This window comes from Porcisia hertigi, chromosome 34 (assembly GCF_017918235.1).
Source record: "Porcisia hertigi strain C119 chromosome 34, whole genome shotgun sequence".
NCBI lineage: Eukaryota > Euglenozoa > Kinetoplastea > Trypanosomatida > Trypanosomatidae > Porcisia > Porcisia hertigi.
In genome coordinates this window covers 1257253-1284179 of record NC_090593.1, presented here as the reverse complement: position 1 = coordinate 1284179, position 26927 = coordinate 1257253, and the positions used below count along the sequence as shown (strand labels likewise).

The 26927-nt window shown below is 56.3% G+C and overlaps 7 protein-coding genes across 7 annotated transcripts; all 7 read right to left on the bottom strand.

The window, feature by feature from the left end:
- Positions 1–1059: 1059 nt before the first annotated feature.
- On the bottom strand, positions 1060–1809 carry JKF63_01876 (uncharacterized protein; the record flags this gene model as incomplete). The annotated part of the gene is made up of 1 exon (XM_067897920.1): positions 1060–1809. The coding sequence occupies one exon, from the start codon at positions 1807–1809 to the stop codon at positions 1060–1062; it is 750 nt and encodes a 249-aa protein (XP_067754077.1).
- Positions 1810–4404: 2595 nt separating this feature from the next.
- JKF63_01875 (uncharacterized protein) lies at positions 4405–5598 on the bottom strand (the record flags this gene model as incomplete). The annotated part of the gene is made up of 1 exon (XM_067897919.1): positions 4405–5598. The coding sequence occupies one exon, from the start codon at positions 5596–5598 to the stop codon at positions 4405–4407; it is 1194 nt and encodes a 397-aa protein (XP_067754076.1).
- A 1634-nt stretch (positions 5599–7232) lies between these two features.
- On the bottom strand, positions 7233–8888 carry JKF63_01874 (uncharacterized protein; the record flags this gene model as incomplete). The annotated part of the gene is made up of 1 exon (XM_067897918.1): positions 7233–8888. One exon carries the CDS (start codon positions 8886–8888, stop codon positions 7233–7235), a length of 1656 nt encoding a protein of 551 aa, XP_067754075.1.
- Positions 8889–10106: 1218 nt separating this feature from the next.
- Positions 10107–12332, bottom strand: JKF63_01873 (uncharacterized protein; the record flags this gene model as incomplete). The annotated part of the gene is made up of 1 exon (XM_067897917.1): positions 10107–12332. One exon carries the CDS (start codon positions 12330–12332, stop codon positions 10107–10109), a length of 2226 nt encoding a protein of 741 aa, XP_067754074.1.
- A 3582-nt stretch (positions 12333–15914) lies between these two features.
- JKF63_01872 (uncharacterized protein) lies at positions 15915–16940 on the bottom strand (the record flags this gene model as incomplete). Its single annotated transcript, XM_067897916.1, has 1 exon — positions 15915–16940. The coding sequence occupies one exon, from the start codon at positions 16938–16940 to the stop codon at positions 15915–15917; it is 1026 nt and encodes a 341-aa protein (XP_067754073.1).
- Positions 16941–18433: 1493 nt separating this feature from the next.
- JKF63_01871 (uncharacterized protein) lies at positions 18434–19183 on the bottom strand (the record flags this gene model as incomplete). Its single annotated transcript, XM_067897915.1, has 1 exon — positions 18434–19183. One exon carries the CDS (start codon positions 19181–19183, stop codon positions 18434–18436), a length of 750 nt encoding a protein of 249 aa, XP_067754072.1.
- A 2823-nt stretch (positions 19184–22006) lies between these two features.
- On the bottom strand, positions 22007–23371 carry JKF63_01870 (uncharacterized protein; the record flags this gene model as incomplete). Its single annotated transcript, XM_067897914.1, has 1 exon — positions 22007–23371. One exon carries the CDS (start codon positions 23369–23371, stop codon positions 22007–22009), a length of 1365 nt encoding a protein of 454 aa, XP_067754071.1.
- Positions 23372–26927: the final 3556 nt, after the last annotated feature.

Genomic DNA, 26927 nt, shown 5'->3' with positions numbered 1-26927 from the left:
GGACGCCAAGGTGGACAGGCTTGAGAAACAGAGCTACAGCGACCAGCAAGTGGCGCAACTCAATCACAGCCAGCGGCAAAGTGAGAGGCGAAGAGCAAAAACGGGAGGTCTCACTGTGGGACTAGAATGGAGTGGAGGTGGAGGGTGACAGAATACCCCTACACGAGTGATGTCGCATTGAACCGCGCTCGTGAGGGCGGACAGGGGTAGTCGAGGAGGATGGGGGCGGGGGAAGAGGCGTGGCAGCAGTCGGCTCATGTGAGGAGGGTGTGGCAGGCAACACCAGGGGGAGGTGGTGCGGTGACCCAGTGGTGGGCCCCGCAAGAGCAGAGGCAGCGGAGAAAGAGAGATGGCCTCGCGGCATGCGTCGCCACAACTGGCGCAGCGAGAATGGCAATGACAAGCACACCGCGGGTGTGTCCGAGGCAGAGAGGAGAGGAAAGGAGAGGGAAGAGGGGGGGGGGACTCCTCATTCAAGAAAGAGGGCGGGCCGTCGCCGCCGGTGTCGTTGTTGTGGGCCCTACCACCCTGTCACAACCAAATCGCCCCCTCTCGTTTGTGCACGTTGTGTCTCACGGTGGGGATCTACGAAGGCGAACAAGCCACAAGAAAGAAGAAGGTCTGACTCTCGAGATTGAAGAGATGCACAAGGAATGAAGGGGGGGGGGAGTCGGGACGGAGGGGTTCACAAGAGTGACATCTAAGGGAACGATAAAAGCAAAGGGGAGCCCCCCAAGCAAACGAACGCGCACACGAGAGAGGGGCGGAGCGAGCGAGGCTCAGCGGTACTATCAGCGCTTGCAGCAGATGTGAACCAAACAGAGAAGAACTACGTCACGTAAAGCCACGCACAGGCACGCACTCAAATGCCTGGGAGCGCAGGGGAAAGGAGGAGTACAGAGGAGAGGAAGGGGGGACGGGAAGGACTCCTCCCGAGGAGAGCCGACGCTCACACGAGCAGCCCCCTCCCCCTCCCTCCCTCAGGGTTCCTCCAGCTTGACCTTCATCCGAGAGCACGGCAGTAGGACTGGATCTCTCCTATGACAGCCGTGCCATCCCTCAGTTCTTCACCCAGCCATCCTCCCGGTGAGTCCTCTCGAACTCCGCAACGCGCTCCACCTGCTTCTCCAGCTCCTCCATGGTAGGGACGTAGCGCGCCACCCCCTCACTCACATCGCCCTCGATGCGCACCATAGCGTACGACGGCTTCGCAGAGACGATCTTCACCACACGGTTCACCTCACCGTCCGGTGCCAATGCCTTCAGCTTTCCCCGAAATTCGGGCGAAAGATTGTGCTGGCAGTCGTCGACGATGCAGCTACGCCGCAGCCCCAGTGTGCGTGCCACTTCCTTCAGCAGCTCCTCCTCTACCTCGTTCTCCCTCGTGTAGTTGCTGACGGTGCCGGTGAGACGGCTACGGATGGCGTCGGAGGAGACAACAACATACGATGTGTGCACAAGTTCGGTGTACCGCTGGGCCCAGAAGCTCTTGCCACTGCCGTGAATGCCAATCAGCATGAGAAGCGTAGGCAGCGACGCGTCAGTTTTCCGCTGCTTCGAGGAGGTGCCGCTCCCAGCGCTCTCTCGGCCACTACCGTGTCTGCTGGTATGACCACGCTTATCCTTGGATCTACGCCCGCTGCGGCCGCGGGTGCGCCTCGTGTCCTTCGCGGATGGGTACACGTAGCAGTACAAGAGACTAATGGCTATAAGCACGAGAACACAACACATCGACACCACCGCGGCGCGTGCCCGTGGTTCCCTCACCACCAGGAGCCTCTTTTGACAGGCCGCCACTACACCAGCCATGGTAGAACAACACTTGGTCAGCCGCGGCGTCGGGGTGTGGGTGAGGGGCGCGACTACGCTGTGGTATTTGTTTTAGTCCTCAGAGTGCAACTGACAAGGCGGTATGGATGCCCCCACGGCCTCCGCGTTCTCGGTAGATAGCTCAGCGCAAGCAGCTCCACAGAGACAGGCCTGCACGTGTGCCTGGCTTGGGTCGCGCGCGTGCTGAGTGTAGTCGCCGTCGGCGTCTTCACGGCTCGCGTCTCTTTGCGTGCTTTACAGTGTCTTATGTTGTTTTTTTTCTTTATGTCAAAGGTGCCCGCCCGCCTGCTGCCGCCGGTGTCAGCCAGCAGGCCCGACAATGAGAAAGGATGTGAGCGCGAAGAATGCCCAGCACAGCTGGGGTGGGGTCGCACCAGTTTCGCTGCGGTCACGTCAGCGAGCAGGGCCGGCCATTCGCGAATATCGATGCAGGAGGACGCAACAGAGTCGAAGAGAAGTTGAGAAGGGGGGAGGGGAGGGGAGGGGGCGATGGGGCAAATGGGTGCCCGTCATGGCAGAGGAGCAGGTGAGTAGGGGACGGGCTGCAAGCAAGCGCCTCGGGTGGCTTGCATCTGCTTGGCAGCGAGAGGGAAACAGCGCCGAGGTGCCCCCACGCAAAGGTGGGAGCCGGCAGTCAGCGTACCAGCTTCCCGTACCCCAGTCGGGTCACGCGGCCAGGCCAACGCATTCCATCCAGGGTAACGCGTTCGCGTATTGGCATTCTCACGGACACGGTCATATGTTCCATACGTCTGCAGTGAAACGCAAAGCCTGCCCGGGTCACAACACACGACCCCAACCAATCTGCTTTGTGTGGTTTCCAGCGCTCCATTTTTCCACCGACGTCACCACCACCACATGTGCACGTGCACGCCCACAGCTCGAGCGGCCCATGCGTGCAACGCGCTCGTCCTCTTCTTCCCCGCCTCCTCCTCACCCACACGTGCTGCGCGGTGTCACCCAGGCGCGCCGCCTCCACGCCGTCCCCTCCCCCCTCCCTCTCAGCGCCGACGCTGTGGCGACTAGTGCGCGGGGCGAGCGCAAGGACGCAGCCGGCCAGCCTCACGGGAGGTGCCCTCACAGGCCCTGTGCTTCGCCGCTGTGCCGCCTCTGGACCCTCGGTCACTGCCCGCGGCTGTATTTGACCATACCGCCGGCGCACGGTTCACCCATGGGAGGCTGGGGCGGGGGAGGGAAGGGAGACTCTATGGGGCGACCCGGGCCGTCCTCCGCATCCCCCCCGACCGTCACCTGGGCCTCATCAGCCCACCCAGACCGAGGCGGCACCACGAAGGATCTCAGTGAAGACGACAGAAAAGGGAAGGGATGAGTGGCTCCGTGCCTTGCGTTTCCGACCTCGTCATGTGAGGGGACGTGGCCTGCGTGGCTTTTCTGCGGGTGGAAACTTTGGCGGTTCGCCAAAAGAGAATCCGTGAGTTTCGCGAAACAAAAAGCGGGGTAACTTCTTCCAGCATTGCGGCTGCGTTTCCGCTCATGTCAGGGGCGCGTTCTCGCCAGGCCACCCAGGGAGTGGTGTATCCCACGCACATGCGACGGCTGCGCTCGAGGTAGGCATGAGGATGCGATGGTGCTAAAGGGTGCATGCACCAGCGGATATGGATGTGTGGAAAGCCGTCCTATTATCCTCACAAGACTGCCATTCAGAGTGCACTAGGATGGCTCCCGCAGCCTCGGCCTCATGGTGGTAGGGCACTTCGTTGCAGTTTCCATTGGTGGTACATTGTGATAGTAGTCATGGTGCAAAGTATCTCGGGGTTATTGAGTTGTACTTAGTCGAGAGCCGAAATTCCTTTGGCCGACCTCCTCCCCTCCCTTCCCCATTGATGCAGGGAGCCTGCCTCCACCCCGGCCTGTCGATGCGTGGCTATTTTGACAATTTCTGCATTGTGCTGGTCAGTGCCGTGGATCGAACAGACGCACACGCCGAACGTGTGGGGAAAAGAAATTCCCTTTCAAGAAAATGCGTTGAACAAAAAGTTTCAATTGTCTATGGTTCTATGCATCGGGCGTTTGGGGCTCGCTTGCAGGGGAGGGTGGGTTGGGGGACTGCGCTCCATGACGGGCTCTACTATGAAGTGCTCTACACTCCAGAGCGCCAAACGTGGTGTAACTAAAACAAGAGGGCTTGATCCGGAAGAGAACAAGAGGGTGTGCTGCTGAAGTGAGGCGAAGGGCGATACAACTGCGTAAAAACTTTTATTTTTCTCCCTTTCCATCCCTAAACAACAGGGGCCAGACACACACACACACACACACACACACAGACACACCTCCGCCATTTCTCTCCGCCAGCTTATGTTCAAGCACGCAGTGTGTGTGTGTATGTGTCTGTGTGTGTGGTGCGATTCAGGGCGCGTGGGCTGAAGGCCATTCACACAAACAATAGCGACCAAACTGACCCCCCCCACCCCCCCCCCCACACACACACACATTTTCACTACAGAAAAAAGGCCTCTATATGTATGCGACTGTTCCTTTCTTCGCACAATGTACACGCTGGTGGGCGTGAGTGATGTAAACTGGCTCGGGCATTTGCCTCATCAATGTCATCCGTTAGGATTCGTACTCTATCGAGATGGTGAGACCGTATTTGATCACTGCGGCGTCATCTAAAAAGTTTTTCTGCGCCACCACGCCCCAGCGAATGGAGTCGCTAAAGAGCCCACGCAGCGTTGCTGAGCAGTTGCCGTCGCTCTCGGCTTTGGCTGCTACTACCAACGGCACAGGATTGCTCCACGTAGGGGTCATGGGCAACGTCGTTCCGGGGGCGTGCGGAGTTGATGGCGAGGAGGGCGCGCCAACAGAAGCGCCAGCTGGTATTGGGACTGTGCCTTTGGCATGAATCAGCATCGGCGCACGCAGTTGGATCCCTTGGGTAAAGCCGAGCGACACTTTGGCGACCGCCTGAACAAGGTCAAAGTTGTATTGACAGGCAACTGCGGTGGTAGATGAGAGACGCTGTAGTATCGCCATGCGAGCGCTCGACCAGGCATCGTTCGAGCGGACCATTTTGGCCGCAATAGACCAGTTGACCCCGGTGAACCCGGCACCGACGTACATTACGTCCAGCTGTGCAGATCCCTCGCCTTGCTCCAGGAAAGAGAGCTGCCGCCTCTCAAACCCTGCGCCGAGCAGGAGGTTGAAGAAGGTGATGCCGCAGTCCAAGAGAAGGTCGCTACTTCCAAGCCCATTGCGCTGATAGCCAAGGGAGGAGTACTTGTCGCCGCGTTGATAGTGGATATGGCATGAGGTAACGTCCTCGGAGGCTGGCATGATTGTATTCACTGAGCCACGCGCCCCGACTGTGAGGCCTTCCAGGAGTTCCTTCACGTTGCCAGCCACGGTGACGGCACCACGACTGTTTAGGGTGAGTGCTTGATGCAGTCGACACACCCGCGGCACAGCGAACTCGTAGGCCACCTTCATTTTCCCCTCGGCGCTACCGTCGCGACGCAGTGACATTCGAGGAGAAATCGAAAGAAAATTACTGATGGATGTTTGGGGCGCCTCGGACAGGGAGGGAGCCCCTGCGGATGTTGGCTTACTCCTAGACTCCATACTTGGGATTGCCGTTGCATCTGCAGACATGGCAGCTGCCTCCTTGGCGAACATGTTCACGCCAAGGATCGACTCCGAGTACTGCCGCGATTTGAGAGCCATGAAGAAGCAGCTGTTCTCCCTGAAAGTTTTTCGGAAGAAGTCATCCACCAAGGAGAGGTAATTGTTGAGTGTTTTAGGGGCCTCCATGATTGACAAGTCTATGGATGAGGAAAAAGGGGGAGAGGGGAGGGGAGGACACAAGTCTAGTTGAAACACGAACAGCAAGCCAAAATAACGGTGAGCTCTTTTTCTCGCCTGAGGATGCACGCAGATTGGCAGTGCTCCAATGTGTGAAAGAGTACCCCCCGTGTGACGACGCAGACAAAACAAGCGATACGCAGCGTCAATGAGAGCGCAGAGATGTACAACAGGTACGAGTGGGAGAGAGGGGGGGGGGCGGGGAGAACGGCAGGGAAGAAAAACGAAACACAATGAATGAAAGCACGGCCTCGCGTCCTCTGAAGTCGTGTGTGTACGCGCTGTGTGTGTTGGGGGGGAGTAGGGGGGGGCAGTGGTCAGTACATGAAGGCACTAGAATGCTGCACTATGGTGTACAGCGTTGCTGTGAACGACAGGAGCCGGTAAAGATGTTCCCTGCTAAACAGTGGCAATATTAAAACGGAGATTGGAATGACAGGCGACACACGGGCGGACGTTGGCGGGTCCGTTGAATTATCGTTGCCAATTAAGAAAGCGGAAAAGAGACAAGGGTCGGGAGACAGGCGGTAAAGCACAGGATTATGTGAATGGGGTTGGAGACATTTGTTTTTGGGGGGGAGCGGGGGGGGGGGGGGGCACAGAAGCGAACAGAGGTGTGGACATAGAAGGTGCACGTGCGAGTGGGGCTTGCCTACGTAGGTGTACCAATACCATAGAAGCCACTCTTAGGCTCGAGAAGGGTAAAAGCGACGGAGAAGGTGAGCATATATGCCGTGTCATTGACCCACACCAGACCACAGGAAAGCGCACCACAAAAACAAGCAGGTCACTGCTGCACCTTTCACCTTCGCATCCCCTCTACGCGAGGGGGTCTGTCGCTTGGCGAGCCCCATCCGGTATACATGTTACCCCAGGATGGAGAAGTGCAAACAGAGGCAGGGAAGTATTAAGTGAACATGAGTCCGAGGGAGGGTGGGGTAAGCTTATGTTGTTGTTTTTTGCTCCTCTTTTGTGTGTGTGTGTGTGTCTGTAAAGGGGGGGGGGGGAGGGGGGGGAATCACACTAAATAATTTACCTGGCGCAACACGAAGCCGACAAATCGTGCCAAACATGTGGTAATGGTTAGCGGGGGGGGGGGGGGGGGGAGGAGGAGGAAGCAAGATGGTTGAGAAGCAGAGGCAGCAGCAGCAGCAGCACACACACACACACAAAAAAAAAAATGTATGTACGTACATATACTCGTACATCACTCAGGAGTGACAGATCAATAACAACAAAATATATAGTTTCAAGGTTAAATATTCCTTTTTCACTTATCCGCGTTCGTTTTATGTGCTTGCGCGCGTGCGTCATCAAGGCATACGCACGCCCGAGAAAGCGGAGGCGTATCAGTCCTTTCGCTCTGTGCTAAAATTCACAAATGTCGCGACAGAAGCCAAAACAAGCAAGCACAGGTACCAACACACACATAAACACATCAGGACTTCAAACGGTTTGCATTAGAAGCATCACCCCTGGCGCTGACGCGTTTCGAGAGAACCACCTTAGCTGATGGCATCTGTAGTTCCGCTTTTCACTGAGTCCAATTCGCTGCAATCCTTTTTTCCCACCACTAAATCGCCTTACACGATGATGGATGACATAAATGCAATAAATCGATTCGCGTAGTCGTTCGGGTTGACACAGGAAATCCGCTTTCTATCATGCATGGCCCCGAATACTGCATTCTCGACAACCTTACGTGCGTTGTACTCTTGCAAAATGTCAATGATGCCGATGTAATAAATCTCCTGTCGCAGTCCTGGCACCTTGTTGCTCATCATGCCGCCTTGATCAGCTGTGAAGCAGCGACCGTCTAGCTTGACACCATTGTTTATTATATCAGGTGAATCGTTTCCAAAGAGTTCTGACCGGTCCCACCCCGCAGTGTAGCCGTATGTGCTGGAGCCCAGTGTTGTGTGGAAACGCGATGCGCCATCCACGATACTGCGTGACAGCAAACCTGGAGATCCGCCGAGGTTGCCAGAAGCCAAGGGGTCACCTGTCGTCGGCAACACGTGGACGCCAACCAAGAATGAGTAGTCCATAATCATTGATCGCTTCAGAAATTCGCAGTCCTTCCTGATCTGTTCAATCAGCAAGAGGCGCCGTTCTGTGCCTACATGCATGGGTCTGTTGATGTCAAGGTCCTTCTGCGTGAACGTCGCCCGGCGCTTCTCAGAGTCAGAGGCGAAGCGGCCTATTGTGCTGCCCTTCAGATCAAACTTTTCGTGGATCGTGTTGGTCGTCGCGAAGACGTTTTGCATGATGATGAAGTTGTGCGTCTGACCGCCAATACGAAGACGGTGATGACCCACGAAGTGGGGCAGAAGCGTAAAAGGATTGTCGCGCACATGGTAATAGTAGCGGTGCAGGATCTTGCGCAAGAAGTCACTCTCCTGATCCGTCATGGTCTTGATCACCCAGTCACGACCACAGAAAAAGAGCTGCGCTGCCGACTTGCCGGGTGTTGGAATGCTATGCCAGCGACTGTTGTGCAGTACGTTGCCGTACGCCTTAGGGTCCACATTGAAGAACTCGCGGATGTGGCGATAGCACATCGGCGAGAAATCCGTAAACGTGAAGTTGACTGGCGGCACCTCGTCTTCGTCGTCGTCTTCCTCGTCATCCGTCGAAAAGTCCCCAAACGTCTGCGTCTTGGAAGAAAGATGTCTGCGGCACGGGCGTGCAGCGCCTGAGTCGGAGCTCGCATTCGGCAAAACAAAACTCGCGTAGTCGGGGTCGATGCCGTTATCCGGATACATGAAAGGTTCGCTCGTATGAGAGATCTGCGCCAACTCGTTTCGTAGGCGGGGCGCTTGCTGATAGGTGCTGCCGGTCACCGAGGGACGGGCATTTCTCATCGTCGCATTGCGCGGCTGCTTAATACGAGTGGCGTTGGCGCCACAGCAGGCGATTATTTCGGGAGCGCGAGACGTGCGGTAATGCATAGTAGACTCGATGAAGAAATCCTTTTCTGGGATTAACGGCCGCTGCTTTTCAGGCAGAGAGATGCTGGTAATGCCGCGCTCTAACGCGATTTTAAGGCATTTGATTACGTTCTTGGTGGCTGCGTTTTGGTCTTTATCCTCGTTGGTTTCAACGGTGGGGCCGTGAAGTAAACCATCCACGGTGACAGAGCGGCCATCATTGAGCTTCTCGTGTTCCTCCTCCACCCAGTCCGAATCACTCACGGACTCCAGCTTCACGGAAGCCAGGAGCTCTCGATTAAGGGGCATGCTTTACACACACACACACACATACACACACAAATCCCCACTCCCCGCACACACACACACGCAATGCTTGTGTTTGCAGGGTCAGGAAAGAGGAGTGAACGCGATTACGCGCAAGGAAAACACCGGTGCAAGCTTGAATTGGGCTCAACGTTGAGCGCAAGAGAATCGACAACAGTGACGAAAGGGACACAGATATACTCCCGGAGACAAGAATCGAACCCCCCCGAAAAAAAAAATAGTGGTAATGTGAAGCAACGTGACAACCCCGCGTCCTGTTGATAGACAGCACACAGTAAACTACAGAGTTGTTCACCAGCATCCGCAGGCGAGACGAGAGACAAGAACATTTTTTTTTTATTCGGGTAATAGGCACCAGTAAGATGTACAGAGAGGGGAAAGAGGAAGAGGTAGGAGGGGAAGGGGGAAGGAACACCGAGTACAACACCGTTTTTCTTTTCAAACTTTGAAGCAAAAAAGGCGGTGAGGTGCAGTCCCTGTAGGAAGTCATTGGGTGAACCTATGCGAGGGACACAGACCTCTTGGGCGTACGCGACCCCAAGAGCAAACACAGACGCACACACATAAGGGGAAAACGCAGTTTCGGTGAACCCCCAACTGACGGTTTGCAGGGATAAGGCGCTCACATTTCTTCCGGCAAGGGAGGGAAGGGAGCGTTGAGTTGCGGGGAAATAAAGAGAGTGCCCCCTTTAGGCGGACCAAAGCCAGTCCACGCCCATTTTGCAGCAAAGAAAGCCTTGAGCGAGGCCTCAGACCTTCGTGTCGGGCTTTTCGCCTTCATCCTTCATACGCTGAGGTTTTCCTGGGCACCAGACATACACCACCGAGGTGCGAGTCGATCCGACTTTGTTGCCTTCCCCCTCATTTTTCTGTTGTTGTTTTCCAATTATATATATATATATATGAATAACCTTGAGTATTACTTTACTCCACAACCGTGGAGAGATGCGCTGGTCACACACCCATCTGGAGGAAAGCCACCCTTCACAACACAGACAGAAGACGGGAAGGAAGGGAAGGAGGAAGGGAGGAAGGGGGGGGGGGCGCTGACGATATAAAGCCGCAGATTGCCGCACGTTTTTTTTTTCAATGTGTGGTCTCTCTTCCAATTACTGGTCGCTGTGCGTGTTTATTTTATTCGATAGGTGCTCCCTCACAGATGGGGTTGAGGACAGGCGACCAACACCCCCGATGCGCTGTCTACTTCTTCAGCCGTGCCTTTCCCTTACCGCCTCTCTTTGGCTGTCCCTTGGTCCCAATTCTGTACTCCTGCTTGATGGAGAAGGCACGCTCGTCAACCGGTGCGCTGGACACGGATTCAAGCGAAATATGTGGCGTGGTGGGGGCGTCGGCGGTCGACACGTCTCTCTCTCTGCCCTCTGATGCCACGTCGCTGACGCTGGTGCTGCGACTGCTAGCGACTGAGCCGATCTTGTTTTCCTCCTCTGCATCTACCTTTGCACCCTGGGCCGCGGTTATGGAGGTTGCAGCTGCTGCCTGGCGAGCAGCAAACAGTTCAGCGCCGGGAAGCTCAACGTGCTGATGGGAACGGGTGGCAAGGGCACGCGACAGAGTCTGCATGGCAGTGAACCATGGTGACGGTGTCGTGTGCGAAAGCAGAGAGGAGCGCTCCGCCTGCGACACCTCAGCTGAGGCCACGGTCTTTACTCCACTTGCCAAAGATGGCAGCGTTCCCGTCATTGGGCGGTGCACACCTGTGGGGCAAAGGGAGCGATAAAAGGCCCACTCCCTATTGGCCGCCTTCATCGCTCCATCGTCTACGTCCTGGTTTACACCATCCTCGTTCAATGTCGAGTGTGCTTTCATCGACGCGTCATGCTCGCCACTCGCTACGGCGTCCTTGACCAGCTTTACGAGGAAGGCAACATTGTCGCGTAGGACCGCCGTGGCTGGCGCGCAGCATCGCAACAGCTCCTTGGCTGTCGTTGGAAGCCTGGAGGCAATGGCCAAGACAGAGGAGAGATGCAACACAGCCGTAGGGGAATCATCGACCTCACGCGCCGCCGATTCCCGCCAGTTAAACACTTCACGCGCCACTCTTTCCTGGACATTGCTTAGTCCACTAAGACTCCGACCAAGGGCGATTTTGTACGTTTCCCCTGGCACCACGTTGGGCTTCTCGTACACTTGTAGGGAGAGCTGCTTGCTCTCGTTGTAGACGTGCACGAGCAAGCTGCCGATGCTTGCACGGCCCTCGCTGTTCACGAGAAGCGCCTTCAACCTGTCATATACGTACAGAAGAAAATGTGTATCCTGCCGCGCGTAGTGCACCATTTCTGCTGACAGCGGCCGTACACGCCAGTCAGCCGTTTGGTATTTTTTGTTCAACTTTACCTGGCAGAAGTGATCGACTGCAAAGGCGAGGCTGTAGGGCATGTGAAGTGTCTGCAACGCCACGCCTGTGTCAAAGAAGTTCACCAAGTAGAGGGAGAAGTCTTTCTGAAGCCACCGAATATCCTCTCGCGCGCCGTGCAGCACTTTGAGAATCGCAGGGTTAAGAAACACAGGTGCCAGCGCACCCATTGAGGAGCGTAGCTGCAGACAGTCCACGATGAAGTCCTCTTCACGAGTACTGATTTGCATGAGGCATGTGAATCCCTGATAACTGTAGAAGTCGTGATGCTCCAAATCTACAGCGATCTCGCTCGCCAGCAACAGTTTCTTAACCATATCCTGCAGTGTCGCTGGGGTATCCACAAAGGTAAGTGGGCAGGTATCTAGCGGCACTGGCGGAACCTCGGCACGCGGCAGAAGCTGCGATTGCGGGATCGCAAAGGCCTTGATCACCGCCTCAAAGGGGTGCTGACCCGCTACCCCAGTGTGATACTGTCCAGATGCGTCGCAGTAATGGGGCACAAACGGGGTCGGTGAGTTATCCGGTGGGGTGTCGAACAACAGTTGCGGACGCCGTACATGAGCCAATCGCACGACACCTCCGTGGGCTGCAGCTGCAGCCGCAGGAGCACCTGTGCCCCCTTCCCGATGCGGCGAAGCCGCCAGCTCGGAGCCAAAGGTGACAGAAAGCTGCCCCCGGGCGTCCAGTTTGCGCCCTTTCACCTCATCCAAAAGGGAGTCGACGTTTTCTAGTAGCGAGTCGATGGCCTCCATCACTGCAGTGCGCTGTGTCTCAGGAAGGTGCACGGCGCTGCTACGCGGATCCTCCTCCCAAGAGAGGCTGGCGCGCCGCCGCCTCGGTAACATCTGCGTGCATGCATCCATGACCGCAACAAGAGTTTCACTATCATCGCGGATGTGTTTGCGGAATCCCGGAAAGGCCAAGTGGTAATCGTAGTCGTCCGCGGGTATCTGGGCTGAAAGTCTACTGTACTCCTTTACAGACCCGAAGACGGCGGCTACAACATCCTTTGTTAAAGGAAGCGTAACATCACTGCCCCTGGACGACATCGCGGCGCTTCCCCTAATGTTCGAAGGTTTTTTTCCACAAAAACACGCGCCTTGGGACCGCTTCAGCTGGCGAGCGCTCTTTTGGTTTGGACAGGCAACTTTACACCCTGTGTGCTCATCGGCGAAACACCAGCTCCGCGTACAGCACTGCACAGCTTGAGCAAGCTGCTCAAAGCGCACACTCCGAGAAGCCCCTCTGCTCCCTACCCAACGAAAAACCCACGCAAAGCCGTGTTCACGAGTAACAAAGGAGAAAAACGCTTATTTTCCACAAATGACGGGCTTCGATGAAGACAAGGTGTTTGCACTGTGAGAGCCAGAGAGAAACTACACACACACTGCCGATTCACGATGGTGCGGCGGTGCAAAGGGGGGAGATGAATCAGAAAACAATCGCAGAATGGGGAGGAAAAAGAGCGAAGTGAAGGAGAAAAAGAGTGACATAGGAAGACCAACATGCAGAACTGAAGAAGCCTTTTGAGAACTTCGCAACACATAGAAAACATGAAAACCCTCACAAAGATCTCCGTGTCCATGGGCAGTGAGATACCGATGGGTGACACATACCCTCCTCATCCCACCCCTGGCCCGTGCCCCGGTGAGGGTCTCCCTCCCCCTCTTCCCAGCCGCCATCGCGCACACAGTCACCTGCGTGGCATCAGCGCACCGAAGAGCTCAGTGCAGTCGCAGCAGCGACGCAGGCGTGAGTGCACCTTTGCGCAGTGCGGATGCGGCGCTGCCGTTTGTGTCTTATACGAGAAAAATATATACTGAGGGAGTTCAGTGTCTCGGCTTGGCTTGTTACCCCCCCCCCCACTCACCCCACCCCTCGTCTATCGAGGCCGACGCATCCTCAACAAACAAATTCGGTGCTAACTCCCCCTCCCCACCGCACGGCGCCCCTTTGCGTGATGCTCACAGCACACTGCCAAAGGATGCGTACACACTACGCCACAACGCCACCAAGTGCCGCCCTCAGCTGAAGTGAATAAAGCATTGGGATAAGGTGTGGTATGTCAGTCGGCACAGCACCGAGGCGCTACGACAAAGGAGCATACCTGCATGACATCACGCGGCACACACGCAGAGAACCACAAAAGAGAGCGACAGCCCACACACAAAGACGCGGGCTCCGCCACCACAAACCCACGTTGGGGCAGACTTCGATTCTAGGAGTGTGATGATGGTTGGAAGCTCATCGGAGGAGCGCTCGAACCGAGAGAGACTCCACAGTGCACGGAAGAAACGCCGGCACCGCGGCGGCACAACGCTGGCCACGCAGCAACGCCTTCCACAGAGCGCACCTCAACACGGCGGCACGCACACTCGCCCAATCTCCGTCCACAATAATCACCGCCATACGATGAACAGCTACGTATGAGCAGCGGTTGGTGTGACGTCGCACGGTGGCTGTTGGCGCGCAACGCAAACCCTGTCCCCAAACCCAGACCCCAGCATCCGCCTCCCCCCTCCCCCCAACACACACACGCACAGACCAAAAAGTGCACCCTCAGATCGGAGCGAAAGATGAAGTTCAAACGGTGATCGTCAGCAACGCATCGGAAGCTAGTAGTAGTAGAGAGGACTTTGTCATCATACAGGGGCACCGCACAGGCACACGGTGAAGGAAAACTACATGCACGCACAGAAGCCTGCAACTGGGGCAGCAGCACCCCCTCACTCGGTCGCTCTCACGCCGCTTTGGTAGTGCACATAGCCGAACGACGACCTCAGCTCACACTGCGTAGCAGACGTTTTTATTTCTCTGGAGCAGCTTCACGCTCGTGCGTGCCACCGATAAGCGGCACCACGCTCTGTAGCGTTGGTGTCCAGCGAGTGTCCTCGCACCGCTTCGCCCCCAAGCGGAAGTATCTTCGAGCACCTCTTCAGGTACACACACACACATACACACCACACCACACACCATACATACATACATACATACACACACCATACATACTCGGTAGCCCTACTAGTAGGTTTGGCGACCTGTGGCAGCACCCTGGGGATGTCAAGGAGGAGGAGTGATGTGTGTGTATGCGTGTGCTGATCCATACACACACGGTGTCACGACCGTCGACCCCTCTTACCACAGCTCCACCAAAGACACCACCTCAATATCACGCCTGCGGGCAGGTGAAGTCCCTCTTCTAGATCACGTGCTTGGCCCCGGCACAGAACAGTTCCACGATCGCCGTGAGCCGCGTCACACACGCACACCAATGTGTACACTGGTGCGCTCGAGTTCAGAAGAAGTTGCGGAACAGCGCAGTCAGGTCATCCGACTAGGCGCATCGGCAGTACCAAGACAGTGAAGGCTGTAAAGGATAGTGCATGCGCAGCCTCGATGGCGCACTGGGCCTAGACACGATCGGCTGGTCTCCAGGCACAAAGAGGTACGCCATGTGCGCCACTCACCGTGCAGAGTGGGGGGGGGGGGAGGGGGAGGGAGGGATTCTGTGTCGGTGTGGGTGCGTCTGTCCACGTCCGTGAAGGCGAAGTGGTGGGAAGGGCGCAGGTAGGAGGGTCGAGATCAGAAGGGGATGAGACACAACGCAGTGCAGAAGAATACATTCATACGTGAGAGGTCACCGCCTCCCACCCCGAGACAAGATCGAACGCCCTAGGACGTGTCGTACAGCGCAGCCGATTCCTCGTCTTGGCATGGGGGGCGGGAGGAGGGGGAGTCGCTGCACACATACCCGCGACGACCTCCGATACAGGTCGCGGAGAGAGACAGGAACTGGCGGGCACACGAGCGCAAAGTTTAGCCAAACAACACGCCTGCATCGGCACCGCGGGACCAGCAACAATGTCCAGCGTCCTTGTTTATGCGTGCGTACTCATGGGCTCTTTCTACACCCAACTTGGGCAACGATGGCAGTTTACACCAGGTGAGAGGGGGTATGGTGAAACCGTACCGTAAGTGCTGACTCGCACACCTCACTTTCTCTCGCACACATCTGCACACATGCGCCCACGTCGAGAAGCACAAACGCTCCCTCGAGCATTATGTAGTCCATTACCCCTCCTCCCTCTCTCCCTTCTTTTCACTGCGGTGGCTGTGCCACTCGTGGCCGCATCGGGTGCGTGTCGCGAGCGCCACGGATGGGGCCAGCATGTCGCATGGCCGTGTGGACAGGCGGGCGTGTGTTTAGGGCGTCGTACGCTTCACCCGGAAAGAGAGACGAGGAGGAGGTCTCACAAAAGAATGAAATTGCATAGATGCATTCGCGCACACGTGCGCTCAGGCAACAATAGTGTATAATGAGATAAACTAGGGTCTGGAACAGCAGCCCACCCTCAACCGGACACGCTTACAGAGCACAATACAGACCAGAAACGAGTGAAAGGCGATATCATCTGCGGGGGGGGGGAGGGGAGGGGGGGAACTCAATGTTCATACTATCAACCAAAGGCAGAAAAATTCCGCCGTGGGGGGAAAAAAAAGATGTTCAGCTTTCCTCAAAGTGACTCTCCAGTGCCTACCGCGGCAAGAGGTACGTCTCCGTATGTTGCAGCGGCAGGCCGGGTGTGCCCTCCCCACCTCCCTCTTTATCGGTCTGCTGCCACGGTGGGTGACTATTCATGTTTGGATGTCTCCCGCACATCCTCATCCGCGCGCACCACAACTTCGAGTTCCGGGCTTTTGGTGGGCAAGTCCTGCCGCTGACGCTCCGCATCGGCGAGTGCCTTGGTGCGGTTGGCCCGGATGTTGAGGAATGTGTACAGCAAGCCCGCGGACAGAGCAATCATAATACCCACGTAGCCCGTCGCAGTGGGAAACTGGTGGAACACCAACATGCCCAGGAAGGCAAGCGGAATCTTGTTCAGCGACCCGGCAACGCTCATCGTGGTGGGGGAGGTGGTCGACATACACCAGAAGACAGAAAACGTCATCGCGGAGCTCACAAGGACCGAGATGATGATCACCAGCTTGCCGTCCACCGTCGTCTCACTACATGCAGTCAGAAACGGTATGATCTCGTCGTAGCCCATGAGCAGGAAGAAGGGGAGGGACAGTATGTTGTTGTAGAACACAGGACCGTAACGGCCGATCGAATTACTGACAGAGCCAAGCACTGCCTTCATGTACAGCGTGTAGGAGACGGTGGCGATGATGTTCGTGAACGTCCACGCAAGCCCCGCTGGCGTCACCCACTGGTCGCCCTTCGCGCTGAGGTAGCTGCCGAGAAGCATCAACGCAAACGAGAAGTAAATCGACAGCGTTTGCGCCTTGCCGTAGAGGAACCTGTCACCGAGCGCCGTGCAAACAACACCAAGGTTCTTGAGAATCGTCTGCGCCGCGACGGACATCATTCCCAGGCTCTTCATGGACGTGAACAGCATTGCGACGAAGAGCACAGTTAGAGGTAGCCACTGCTTCGCCACGGACATGGAAAAGTCCGGGTAGCTAATAAAGCGCGTCGCTTTCGCAAACGCCACAATCGCCAGTGCGCCACCGTTCTGCAGCATCAGGATTCCCAACGGGAAGTCCAGGCAGTATGTGGTCATGATCAGTTTGTTCACGAGAATCATGCCCACGCTGCAGGCACAGTACATCACCACGGAGACGGCCGCCTCCATCACAGAGCGAGCGCGACTCATAGTAGACGCGGATGGTATCCTCTCGGATTCGGTTGTGTCGGTGTCTCCCCTCTCCCCCGTGCCGCGGTAGTGCCAAGCACAGCACGCCCTCGAGACACTCAAATATCCAGTCGCCAGCGGATGTTTCTCTTCACCCGTTTGAGGTGAGGGAAGTGGCCAACAGCCCCAAACGGATAATGGAGGTCTTCGGTTTTGCCCGTGCCGAGGGTCCTACCGCACAATGATCCACGTGCACGTGTGCGCGTAGATGTGGGTGCGAGGGCGAGTGGAGTGGAGTGGGGTGGGGTGGGGTGGAGAAAATTGGGGGGAACGCAGGGACGGTGATGGGTGAAGAAGCGGTGCTCGTAGTCGGTGCCACCGAGCGCACGCACAACAGACACGACCGTTTTTATCCCCTCCCCGATTCACACCGGTGCTGGCGGGTGCTCTCGCCGCCGTGATGGACGCCAAGGTGGACAGGCTTGAGAAACAGAGCTACAGCGACCAGCAAGTGGCGCAACTCAATCACAGCCAGCGGCAAAGTGAGAGGCGAAGAGCGAAAACGGGAGGTCACACTGTGGGACTAGAATGGAGTGGAGGTGGAGGGTGACAGAATACCCCTACACGAGTGATGTCGCATTGAACCGCGCTCGTGAGGGCGGACAGGGGTAGTCGAGGAGGATGGGGGCGGGGGAAGAGGCGTGGCAGCAGTTGGCTCATGTGAGGGGGGTGCGGCAGGCAACACCAGGGGGAGGTGGTGCGGTGACCCAGTGGTGGGCCCCGCAAGAGCAGAGGCAGCGGGGAAAGAGAGATGGCCTCGCGGCATGCGTCGCCACAACTGGCGCAGCGAGAATGGCAATGACAAGCACACCGCGGGTGTGTCCGAGGCAGAGAGGAGAGGAAAGGAGAGGGGAGAGGGGAGAGGGGGGGGGACTCCTCATTCAAGAAAGAGGGCGGGCCGTCGCCGCCGGTGTCGTTGTTGTGGGCCCTACCACCCTGTCACAACCAAATCGCCCCCTCTCGTTTGTGCACGTTGTGTCTCACGGTGGGGATCTACGAAGGCGAACAAGCCACAAGAAGAAGGTCTGACTCTCGAGATTGAAGAGATGCACAAGGAATGAAGGGGGGGGGGAGTCGGGACGGAGGGGTTCACAAGAGTGACATCTAAGGGAACGATAAAAGCAAAGGGGAGCCCCCCAAGCAAACCAACGCGCACACGAGAGAGGGGCGGAGCGAGCGAGGCTCAGCGGTACTATCAGCGCTTGCAGCAGATGTGAACCAAACAGAGAAGAACAAAGCCACGCACAGGCACGCACTCAAATGCCTGGGAGCGCAGGGGAAAGGAGGAGTACAGAGGAGAGGAAGGGGGGACGGGAAGGACTCCTCCCGAGGAGAGCCGACGCTCACACGAGCAGCCCCCTCCTCCCTCCCTCCCTCAGGGTTCCTCCAGCTTGACCTTCATCCGAGAGCACGGCAGTAGGACTGGATCTCTCCTATGACAGCCGTGCTATCCCTCAGTTCTTCACCCAGCCATCCTCCCGGTGAGTCCTCTCGAACTCCGCAACGCGCTCCACCTGCTTCTCCAGCTCCTCCATGGTAGGGACGTAGCGCGCCACCCCCTCACTCACATCGCCCTCGATGCGCACCATAGCGTACGACGGCTTCGCAGAGATGATCTTCACCACACGGTTCACCTCACCGTCCGGTGCCAATGCCTTCAGCTTTCCCCGAAATTCGGGCGAAAGATTGTGCTGGCAGTCGTCGACGATGCAGCTACGCCGCAGCCCCAGTGTGCGTGCCACTTCCTTCAGCAGCTCCTCCTCGACCTCGTTCTCCCTCGTGTAGTTGCTGACGGTGCCGGTGAGACGGCTACGGATGGCGTCGGAGGAGACAACAACATACGATGTGTGCACAAGTTCGGTGTACCGCTGGGCCCAGAAGCTCTTGCCACTGCCGTGAATGCCAATCAGCATGAGAAGCGTAGGCAGCGACGCGTCAGTTTTCCGCTGCTTCGAGGAGGTGCCGCTCCCAGCGCTCTCTCGGCCACTACCGTGTCTGCTGGTATGACCACGCTTATCCTTGGATCTACGCCCGCTGCGGCCGCGGGTGCGCCTCGTGTCCTTCGCGGATGGGTACACGTAGCAGTACAAGAGACTAATGGCTATAAGCACGAGAACACAACACATCGACACCACCGCGGCGCGTGCCCGTGGTTCCCTCACCACCAGGAGCCTCTTTTGACAGGCCGCCACTACACCAGCCATGGTAGAACAACACTTGGTCAGCCGCGGCGTCGGGGTGTGGGTGAGGGGCGCGACTACGCTGTGGTATCTGTTTTAGTCCTCGGAGTGCAACTGACAAGGCGGTATGGATGCCCCCACGGCCTCCGCGTTCTCGGTAGATAGCTCAGCGCAAGCAGCTCCACAGAGACAGGCCTGCACGTGTGCCTGGCTTGGGTCGCGCGCGTGCTGAGTGTAGTCGCCGTCGGCGTCTTCACGGCTCGCGTCTCTTTGCGTGCTTTACAGTGTCTTATGTTGTTTTTTTTCTTTATGTCAAAGGTGCCCGCCCGCCTGCTGCCGCCGGTGTCAGCCAGCAGGCCCGACAATGAGAAAGGATGTGAGCGCGAAGAATGCCCAGCACAGCTGGGGTGGGGTCGCACCAGTTTCGCTGCGGTCACGTCAGCGAGCAGGGCCGGCCATTCGCGAATACCGATGCAGGAGGACGCAACAGAGTCGGAGAGAAGTTGAGAAGGGGGGAGGGAGGGGAGGGGGCGATGGGGCAAATGGGTGCCCGTCATGGCAGAGGAGCAGGTGAGTAGGGGACGGGCTGCAAGCAAGAGCCTCGGGTGGCTTGCATCTGCTTGGCAGCGAAAGGGAAACAGCGCCGAGGTGCCCCCACGCAAAGGTGGGAGCCGGCAGTCAGCGTACCAGCTTCCCGTACCCCAGTCGGGTCACGCGGCCAGGCCAACGCATTCCATCCAGGGTAACGCGTTCGCGTATTGGCATTCTCACGGACACGGTCATATGTTCCATACGTCTGCAGTGAAACGCAAAGCCTGCCCGGGTCACAACACACGACCCCAACCAATCTGCTTTGTGTGGTTTCCAGCGCTCCATTTTTCCACCGACGTCACCACCACCACATGTGCACGTGCACGCCCACAGCTCGAGCGGCCCATGCGTGCAACGCGCTCGTCCTCTTCTTCCCCGCCTCCTCCTCACCCACACGTGCTGCGCGGTGTCACCCAGGCGCGCCGCCTCCACGCCGTCCCCTCCCCCCTCCCTCTCAGCGCCGACGCTGTGGCGACTAGTGCGCGGGGCGAGCGCAAGGACGCAGCCGGCCAGCCTCACGGGAGGTGCCCTCACAGGCCCTGTGCTTCGCCGCTGTGCCGCCTCTGGACCCTCGGTCACTGCCCGCGGCTGTATTTGACCATACCGCCGGCGCACGGTTCACCCATGGGAGGCTGGGGCGGGGGAGGGAAGGGAAGGGAGAGTCTATGGGGCGACCCGGGCCGTCCTCCGCATCCCCCCCGACCGTCACCTGGGCCTCATCAGCCCACCCAGACCGAGGCGGCACCACGAAGGATCTCAGTGAAGACGACAGAAAAGGGAAGGGATGAGTGGCTCCGTGCCTTGCGTTTCCGACCTCGTCATGTGAGGGGACGTGGCCTGCGTGGCTTTTCTGCGGGCGCTGCGACATTCGGGATGAGGCTGTGCATCGGTGGCAATTAGAGCATTGAGTCGTCTCTCCAGTTCACATGCATTCAACAGTGGCAGGTGGGGGCAACGGAGGCGCCTGGGGATGAAGATGCTAGAACGTAAAAGGAACGCACAATTGCTGTGCGCTAAAGGTGTACAGAAAGAAGGCGACAGGGCCCCGAATTAAAAAATAGCAAAAGCCACGGGGTTGAAATGTGCGTGATCAAACCGTATGTTTTCGGCAAACGTAGCATCGAGCGATGTGCGGATCGGTTCTCTGGAATCAGGCCCATACTTTGGGAACATATGGAGTTCAATTCCCGGTGGAAGGGGAAGGGGCGAGGGTCTTAGCAGCAGCAGTAGCAGTAGCAGTAGAAGACACACACACAGAAACACACAGAAACACAGAGGTGCTGAAATCATAGTCCAGTGGATTAGCAGGCACCACACCAGCGCTATTTGAACTTTGTGCGGGACCCGTTATTTCCTCTCAACGGGAACCCAAAGAACGCACAGGCCGTGAAGCGGGAACCCATAGGGGAGGGGAGTAAGGATTCTTGTGGTCGCTTCATAGAAGCCCGCGCTTTTGTTCTTTGCTGCAGAACGGCTCTGACAAAGTAACGCCTGTCTTCTGTGTTGCATCATGTACTGCGGTGTTGTGGTGGGTCTTGCTGCGGCGTGTGAAACGAGTGGCCAAGTCTGTGATCCACGTAAAGAGGGAGTCGACAACACTGAGCTTCCCATGTTCGACCAACGTCTCATTTTTCTCCCTTTCCAACACAGCGACCGATGTGACTCACCTGGGGGGAAAGGAGAAGGGAGGCTTAACAGGACAATGACGCTAGGACCTGCACGTTACTCAATTACAGTATGCCAGGACCCACTGTGTGAAGGCCGCGCGTCGAGCGTCATGATAAGAGGGAGAGAACACCATGTAAAGACGATAAACGTTCGACACTGTGTATTGGTTGACGGAACTCTACTTGCAGAGTTTTGAGTACCAGCTTCAGTACACAGAGTGCGACAGCGGCAAGCTAGCAGACCTCAGGTCTTTGCCGTTGAAACAATGAATGCGTTCTTATATGAAAGAGCATTGCTGCAACTCCCAGCTTGATGCCTCTATGCGCAGCGCCGTCCCTCCATATCACGTCAGAAATTTCTGGGAAGGAGGGAGAAGAGGGGGGGGGGGGGGGGGGGGAGCGGCGGGAGGTCTGTCACGAGAATCACGAAACGGAAATATGTATATCACAGGGGTCTTGCAGGTTAAATGGCCTACCCACTTAATTATGATAGCATGCTTCATTCCCTGCCTCTTCTGTGCGGAAAAAAAAGGAAAGACCACAGGTACGATCCGGCACTTACGCACAGACAGAGACATGAGTGTACTCGTCAATCATCGTCGACAAGGATCCGCTGAGCCCATTCGAATACGACAAATGTGCAGGAACTCGCCGGCACTGCTTTAAGATAGTTTGCCGTAAGGCCGCTAAAAAGCGATGTCACCCCTTTGTTCCGAATCATCTTCACCATACAGTCGACCATCCCGGTATACTTCTTTTCTCGCCCGTTAGTGCCCTGCGTCTGCAACCGCGTCCGAATCACGTTCAACGGATACGACACTGTCTGCGCCACCGTTGAGGAGAGCATGCCAACAACGCCGACTTCAGCAGAATTTAAGCTTGCCTCATGCCGGTTCATCTTCTTCACCTGCATTCGATACATCATGATCGACTGCTGCGCGCTGGAGTAGAGGCCCATCTCTAGCCCTCGATACACCACGATGCCGACCATGTTTGGTACAAACCCAGAGTAGAACTCCATGACGCCCCCTTTTCGGTAGGCGAGGCGGATTATTTCGGCCACACCGCCCTGATACTCGTTACAACGCGACACAACGACGCGCGTCTTCACCACCTCCAGTGGGTATAAAAGGCTTTGGGCGCCGAGACCAGCAACGGCGCCGATTGTGCAGTTCACGGCTAGCTGCGGCACACTCGATATACACCCTAATCGATTGAACGGAGGGGTCAGGATGGAAGCCTCCAGGGAGATGGTGCGCTCCCGCTGCAACCCCTCGTCGCTCAGGTGCGGATTAGTGACAGATCCCGTTTGGGACCGGGATGAAAAAAAAGTCGCCACACTTGCACGAGAACTGCCACCGCTGCTATCGACGCTTTTCACGGACCCCGCCACCTCTATCCTATCGTTCGGCCCTTCTGGCTCCACCATCATGGACTTGCGCTCCTCCAGTTCCCGGGAGGTGATGGCAAGTCTACGCTTTTCATTTTCGTCCCAGAGGGCTGTAAGCTTTTTCTTGCGTTTTTTTTCGCGCTCGACACAGTCGTCATAAAGCGAGGACAAGTAGCGGCGAATCGAAAAAACAAGGGCGAATTCGGGACCTGCCTTAAAGCAGTTGACAGTGTTGCCGCGCCAAAAAGCCCTCCAGCCCCCATCCGCTTTGATCATCTGAGCCACTTGGATGAGACTCGGGTGCCTATGGCGAATGGAGTGGGCCGCGTCTGCGGCCGTGACAGTCGATGAGGCAGAAGCTGACACTTGCACAAGATGCCCTTCTTGTGCAATGAGCTTGATGCGGTCAAGCGGTGCTGTCAGAGTGCGACTTGCAGAGCCGGCTACGCCACCGGCGATGAAGGTTGCGAAGCTGCTCTGCCAGTCACGACGTAGGTGCAACGACTGAGCGATAGAAGGTTCATCTCCTTGGGTATCGGCTGCGCCCAGCTCTCTTTGAGACATACCAGCAGATAGTGCCGAAATCTCTATCAACGATGGAGCCACTTCACTCTGCCTCACGGCATCGTCGGGCAGATCAAGTGGCACTGTTGTCGCGCCATCAACGAAGGGTGCCGAAGGACTGGTGGCCCGCCGTTCCAGGTCTCCGCTCCCTGGCATTCAAAGTGTGCCACCGCGTTTAACGCAGAAGCGACGGCTATGTGGTCGGACGTGGCGAGGAGAAGGGAGGGGGGTGAACTTCAGAAAACGGCCAAAGTCGTACAACACGAACACACACAGGACGTACAGACTCGGAAAGGACAATCAACCCAGAGAAACAGACACACACACACCTTCACCAGAGTGCAGTGGTGCACCTCTATCTGTCGTATTGCTCACCTCGCCCTTGCGATTTTCAGTACTGCAGACGGCGTTGATCGCGATCACCCTTCTCAGCTTCTGACTATTGGAAGGCCGCTCTCGAAGTGGCGTCACTTCGGCCTAGTGCGAGTGGGGGCTGCAACAACAACAACAACAGCTGGATCTGTCCACCAGTGCAGCACACGAGAGCGGAAGAGTAGATAAAAGTGCAAAACACCGAGAAGTGTCGTGTGCGCAGCGAAGCGGTTTTCCCTTTAGAGATAAAATCACACGCGATGTCTGAAAATTGTTGTTGATGAGTGTGTGTGGAGGTCGGCGTGCTGAACGTGTACACTGTGATGGAGTGAAAATGCCTAAAGAGGGTAGGGGAAATATATATTTTACAGAGGAAAGCTGAGCTAAGAGAAAGAGAGCTTAATTCGGTCGAGGGGGAAGACGGAGACCGTTGCAGCGTTGCTCTAACTGTGGAGTCCAGAGATGGGGGAGGGGGAGCGTTGTCCGAGATGAGGAAAGGAAAATCTGTGTTTGTGTGTGTGTGTGTGTGTGTGTTTTTGTGTGTGTGTGTGTGTGTGTGTGTGTGTGTGTGTGTGTGAGAGAAGCGCCCTTCGCGTAATTCAAAACTCTGCGGCAGTGTGCGACCGAGACAGATGCGTACACGAAAGCAGAGTGAATTGAAAATTGAAGATGAGCTACTAAATAATGACAATAAAACGGGAGGAGGTCACGAGAAACGGCTATCGTGAAGAATGGGAGGGAAAAGAGAGGAGGGGGGGGGGAGGGAGGGCGCAGGGCGCGGGAGGGAAAAATAACAGGAGTATCTCCTTAGGCTCCAGCCCTCTGCGCCTGTCTTTTTTTTCCGCTGGACAGAGAGACAAGGCTGAAAAAGGGGGACAGGGAGCGACTGAAGGTTTGTGTGTGAGTGTGTGAGTGAGTGAGTGAGTGAGTGAAAGATAACGATGAAGGCGTTCTATAACAGAGAGAGATTTTTTTTCTCTCGAACACACGACAAAAAAAATATGGGCGTGGAAACGTACTCGAAGATGAACACGGAAACTCAGGTGCACCACCGGCAGAGGTGTTTGATCTCGCCCCCGCTGCTGATACGCACCCGCACCTTCGCGCACGCTGAAGAGATCAGACTGGGGATTGGAATCCAGAAAGAGAAAGCAATACATTGTGGAAGAGAAAAGGGAAACGGGGATGAGAAGAGGGGTGAGGAGATCGACACTGGAAAGGGAAGCGGACAAAAATGTCACACATTGGCTGCCTACCACTCGTATGGGTACCCGGCCTTTTGGAGGGTTGAAAAAAGGGGGGAGGCGATGCGTGACATGTTGAGTAAAAAACGACCCGGAAAAGAGAAAAAAAAAACGGAACATCAACGGGAGGAGGGTGAAAGGCATCGCAGCTAGGGCTCCTTGAGGCAACAGTAGTGGGCACTGCCCTTTCAAAGGAATGGATTGAGACCTTCCAGAAGATGACGTGGCGAACATATAAAGCTCCTTCATTCGCCAGCACAACACAAGGTAGAGAGGTCCCGGTTGGCTACTAGGCAATTCCATCTTCTAGTATGCCCCTGGGGCTGCTCATCTTTTGTTACGGTGTGTGTGTGTGTGTGTGTGTGTGTAAAAGAGCGAATTCTCAGCACACACGCACACACACACACACACACACACGATGGCTACCTAAGCTTAATCTGCCTCTAAAGGCGATCGTCCTGAAAGTCCCCCTGCCCTCGCACTGATTTCCATGCCCATCTACGACAATAACGCACTCTAGGGCGTTGGGGTGATATTCTGTTCGTGTGCTCACTTGAGGACTCGCTTTGACCTGACTGTTGCCTGTGTGGGTGAGTCGCGGCATCCTAGACGTCGTAGCATTTGCACACATAGAAATAAATGAACACTGCGTCAATGTTAAACCCAAGAAGCTCTCAATACATGCCCACCGAGTAAGTGACCCTAACGACCGATTGGGAAAGCAGCACATGTGTGCGCGAGACAGCTACTATGCTCGAGATAGAGAGAGAGGGAGCGGTGTCATGTTTGAGAAACGGCGTTATTCGAAGAACAGAGCCACTTTGCAAAGAAATTGCAGGATGTGTGTGGAAAGGGGAGGGGGGTGAGGAGGAGGAGGAGGAGGAAGAGACGTAGCCTCCAACAACCAACACTATACGGCACAGACACTAGTGTTAAAAAAAAAACAACCAGGAGGTACCTCATTGCCTCCACTAGAAAAGAACAAGACAAGAGACTGGGCCCCAGCGGCACCAGCAGGCATAGAATCCCAGACACACAGATATACACCACACAGGCATCTGCAACCATTGCACATGCGCTAATCTCAGCAAATGTCGACATAAGCGCGTAATTAACCATGCCCGCACCACACACACAAATGCAATTAAAGACAGACAGGCAGAGAAACGGCCACCGTTAATATGGATTTATTGTCCTCTACGTGCAGGGGGGGCCACGAACATGTCAAACAAGAAAACACATGCCCCCTCGAAAAAAAAAAACCACACACGCACCGAGAAAAAAGGCGGAGAAACCACAGAGAAGGTGTGTAGACATGATCGTTGAGCTCAGGAAGGATACGGATCACTTTGAATAAAAAAAAACACACAAAAGGGGTGCCCCCGTCCCATTCGGATGAGCAAAAACGAAGGGAGGGGGAGCGGCAGGGGAGGGGAAAAGCCATGAGGAGGGGCAGAACACTCTCAAGAAGAGAAAAGGGGCTGCAGCGACCAAGTGAGGGGGAATAAGGGAAAGGGAAAAAACAAGAGGTGCACGCGAGTATGATAGTGTGTGTGTGTTTGTGGGTAGGGCGGGGAGGGCGGGGAGGGCGGTGGTGGGCGGTGGTGATGTGGTGCACTGGCAGAAAGGATCTCCCGGGTAACCGAAAACTGTAATACATACACCCACAGGTAACCCACAGACAGGAGGAGTACACCCATTGTGAGAATAAGAAGGGGGTGCGAAGGCATCACGAGAAAGTGTACACTACGAATGGATGCGAGGACAGTAAGAGGGGGGACTTTACGGTACGTGTGTGGAGGAACACGTCCTCTTACGAAGACCGCCAAGGGCAAAATCCCTTGCCGGACATGTTTTCTCCTACACCCCCCTCACAAAAAAAAAAAATAACGAATGCGTCTTATCCTCTCCTTTAGCTCACTTCTCTCCTTCACCTTGCC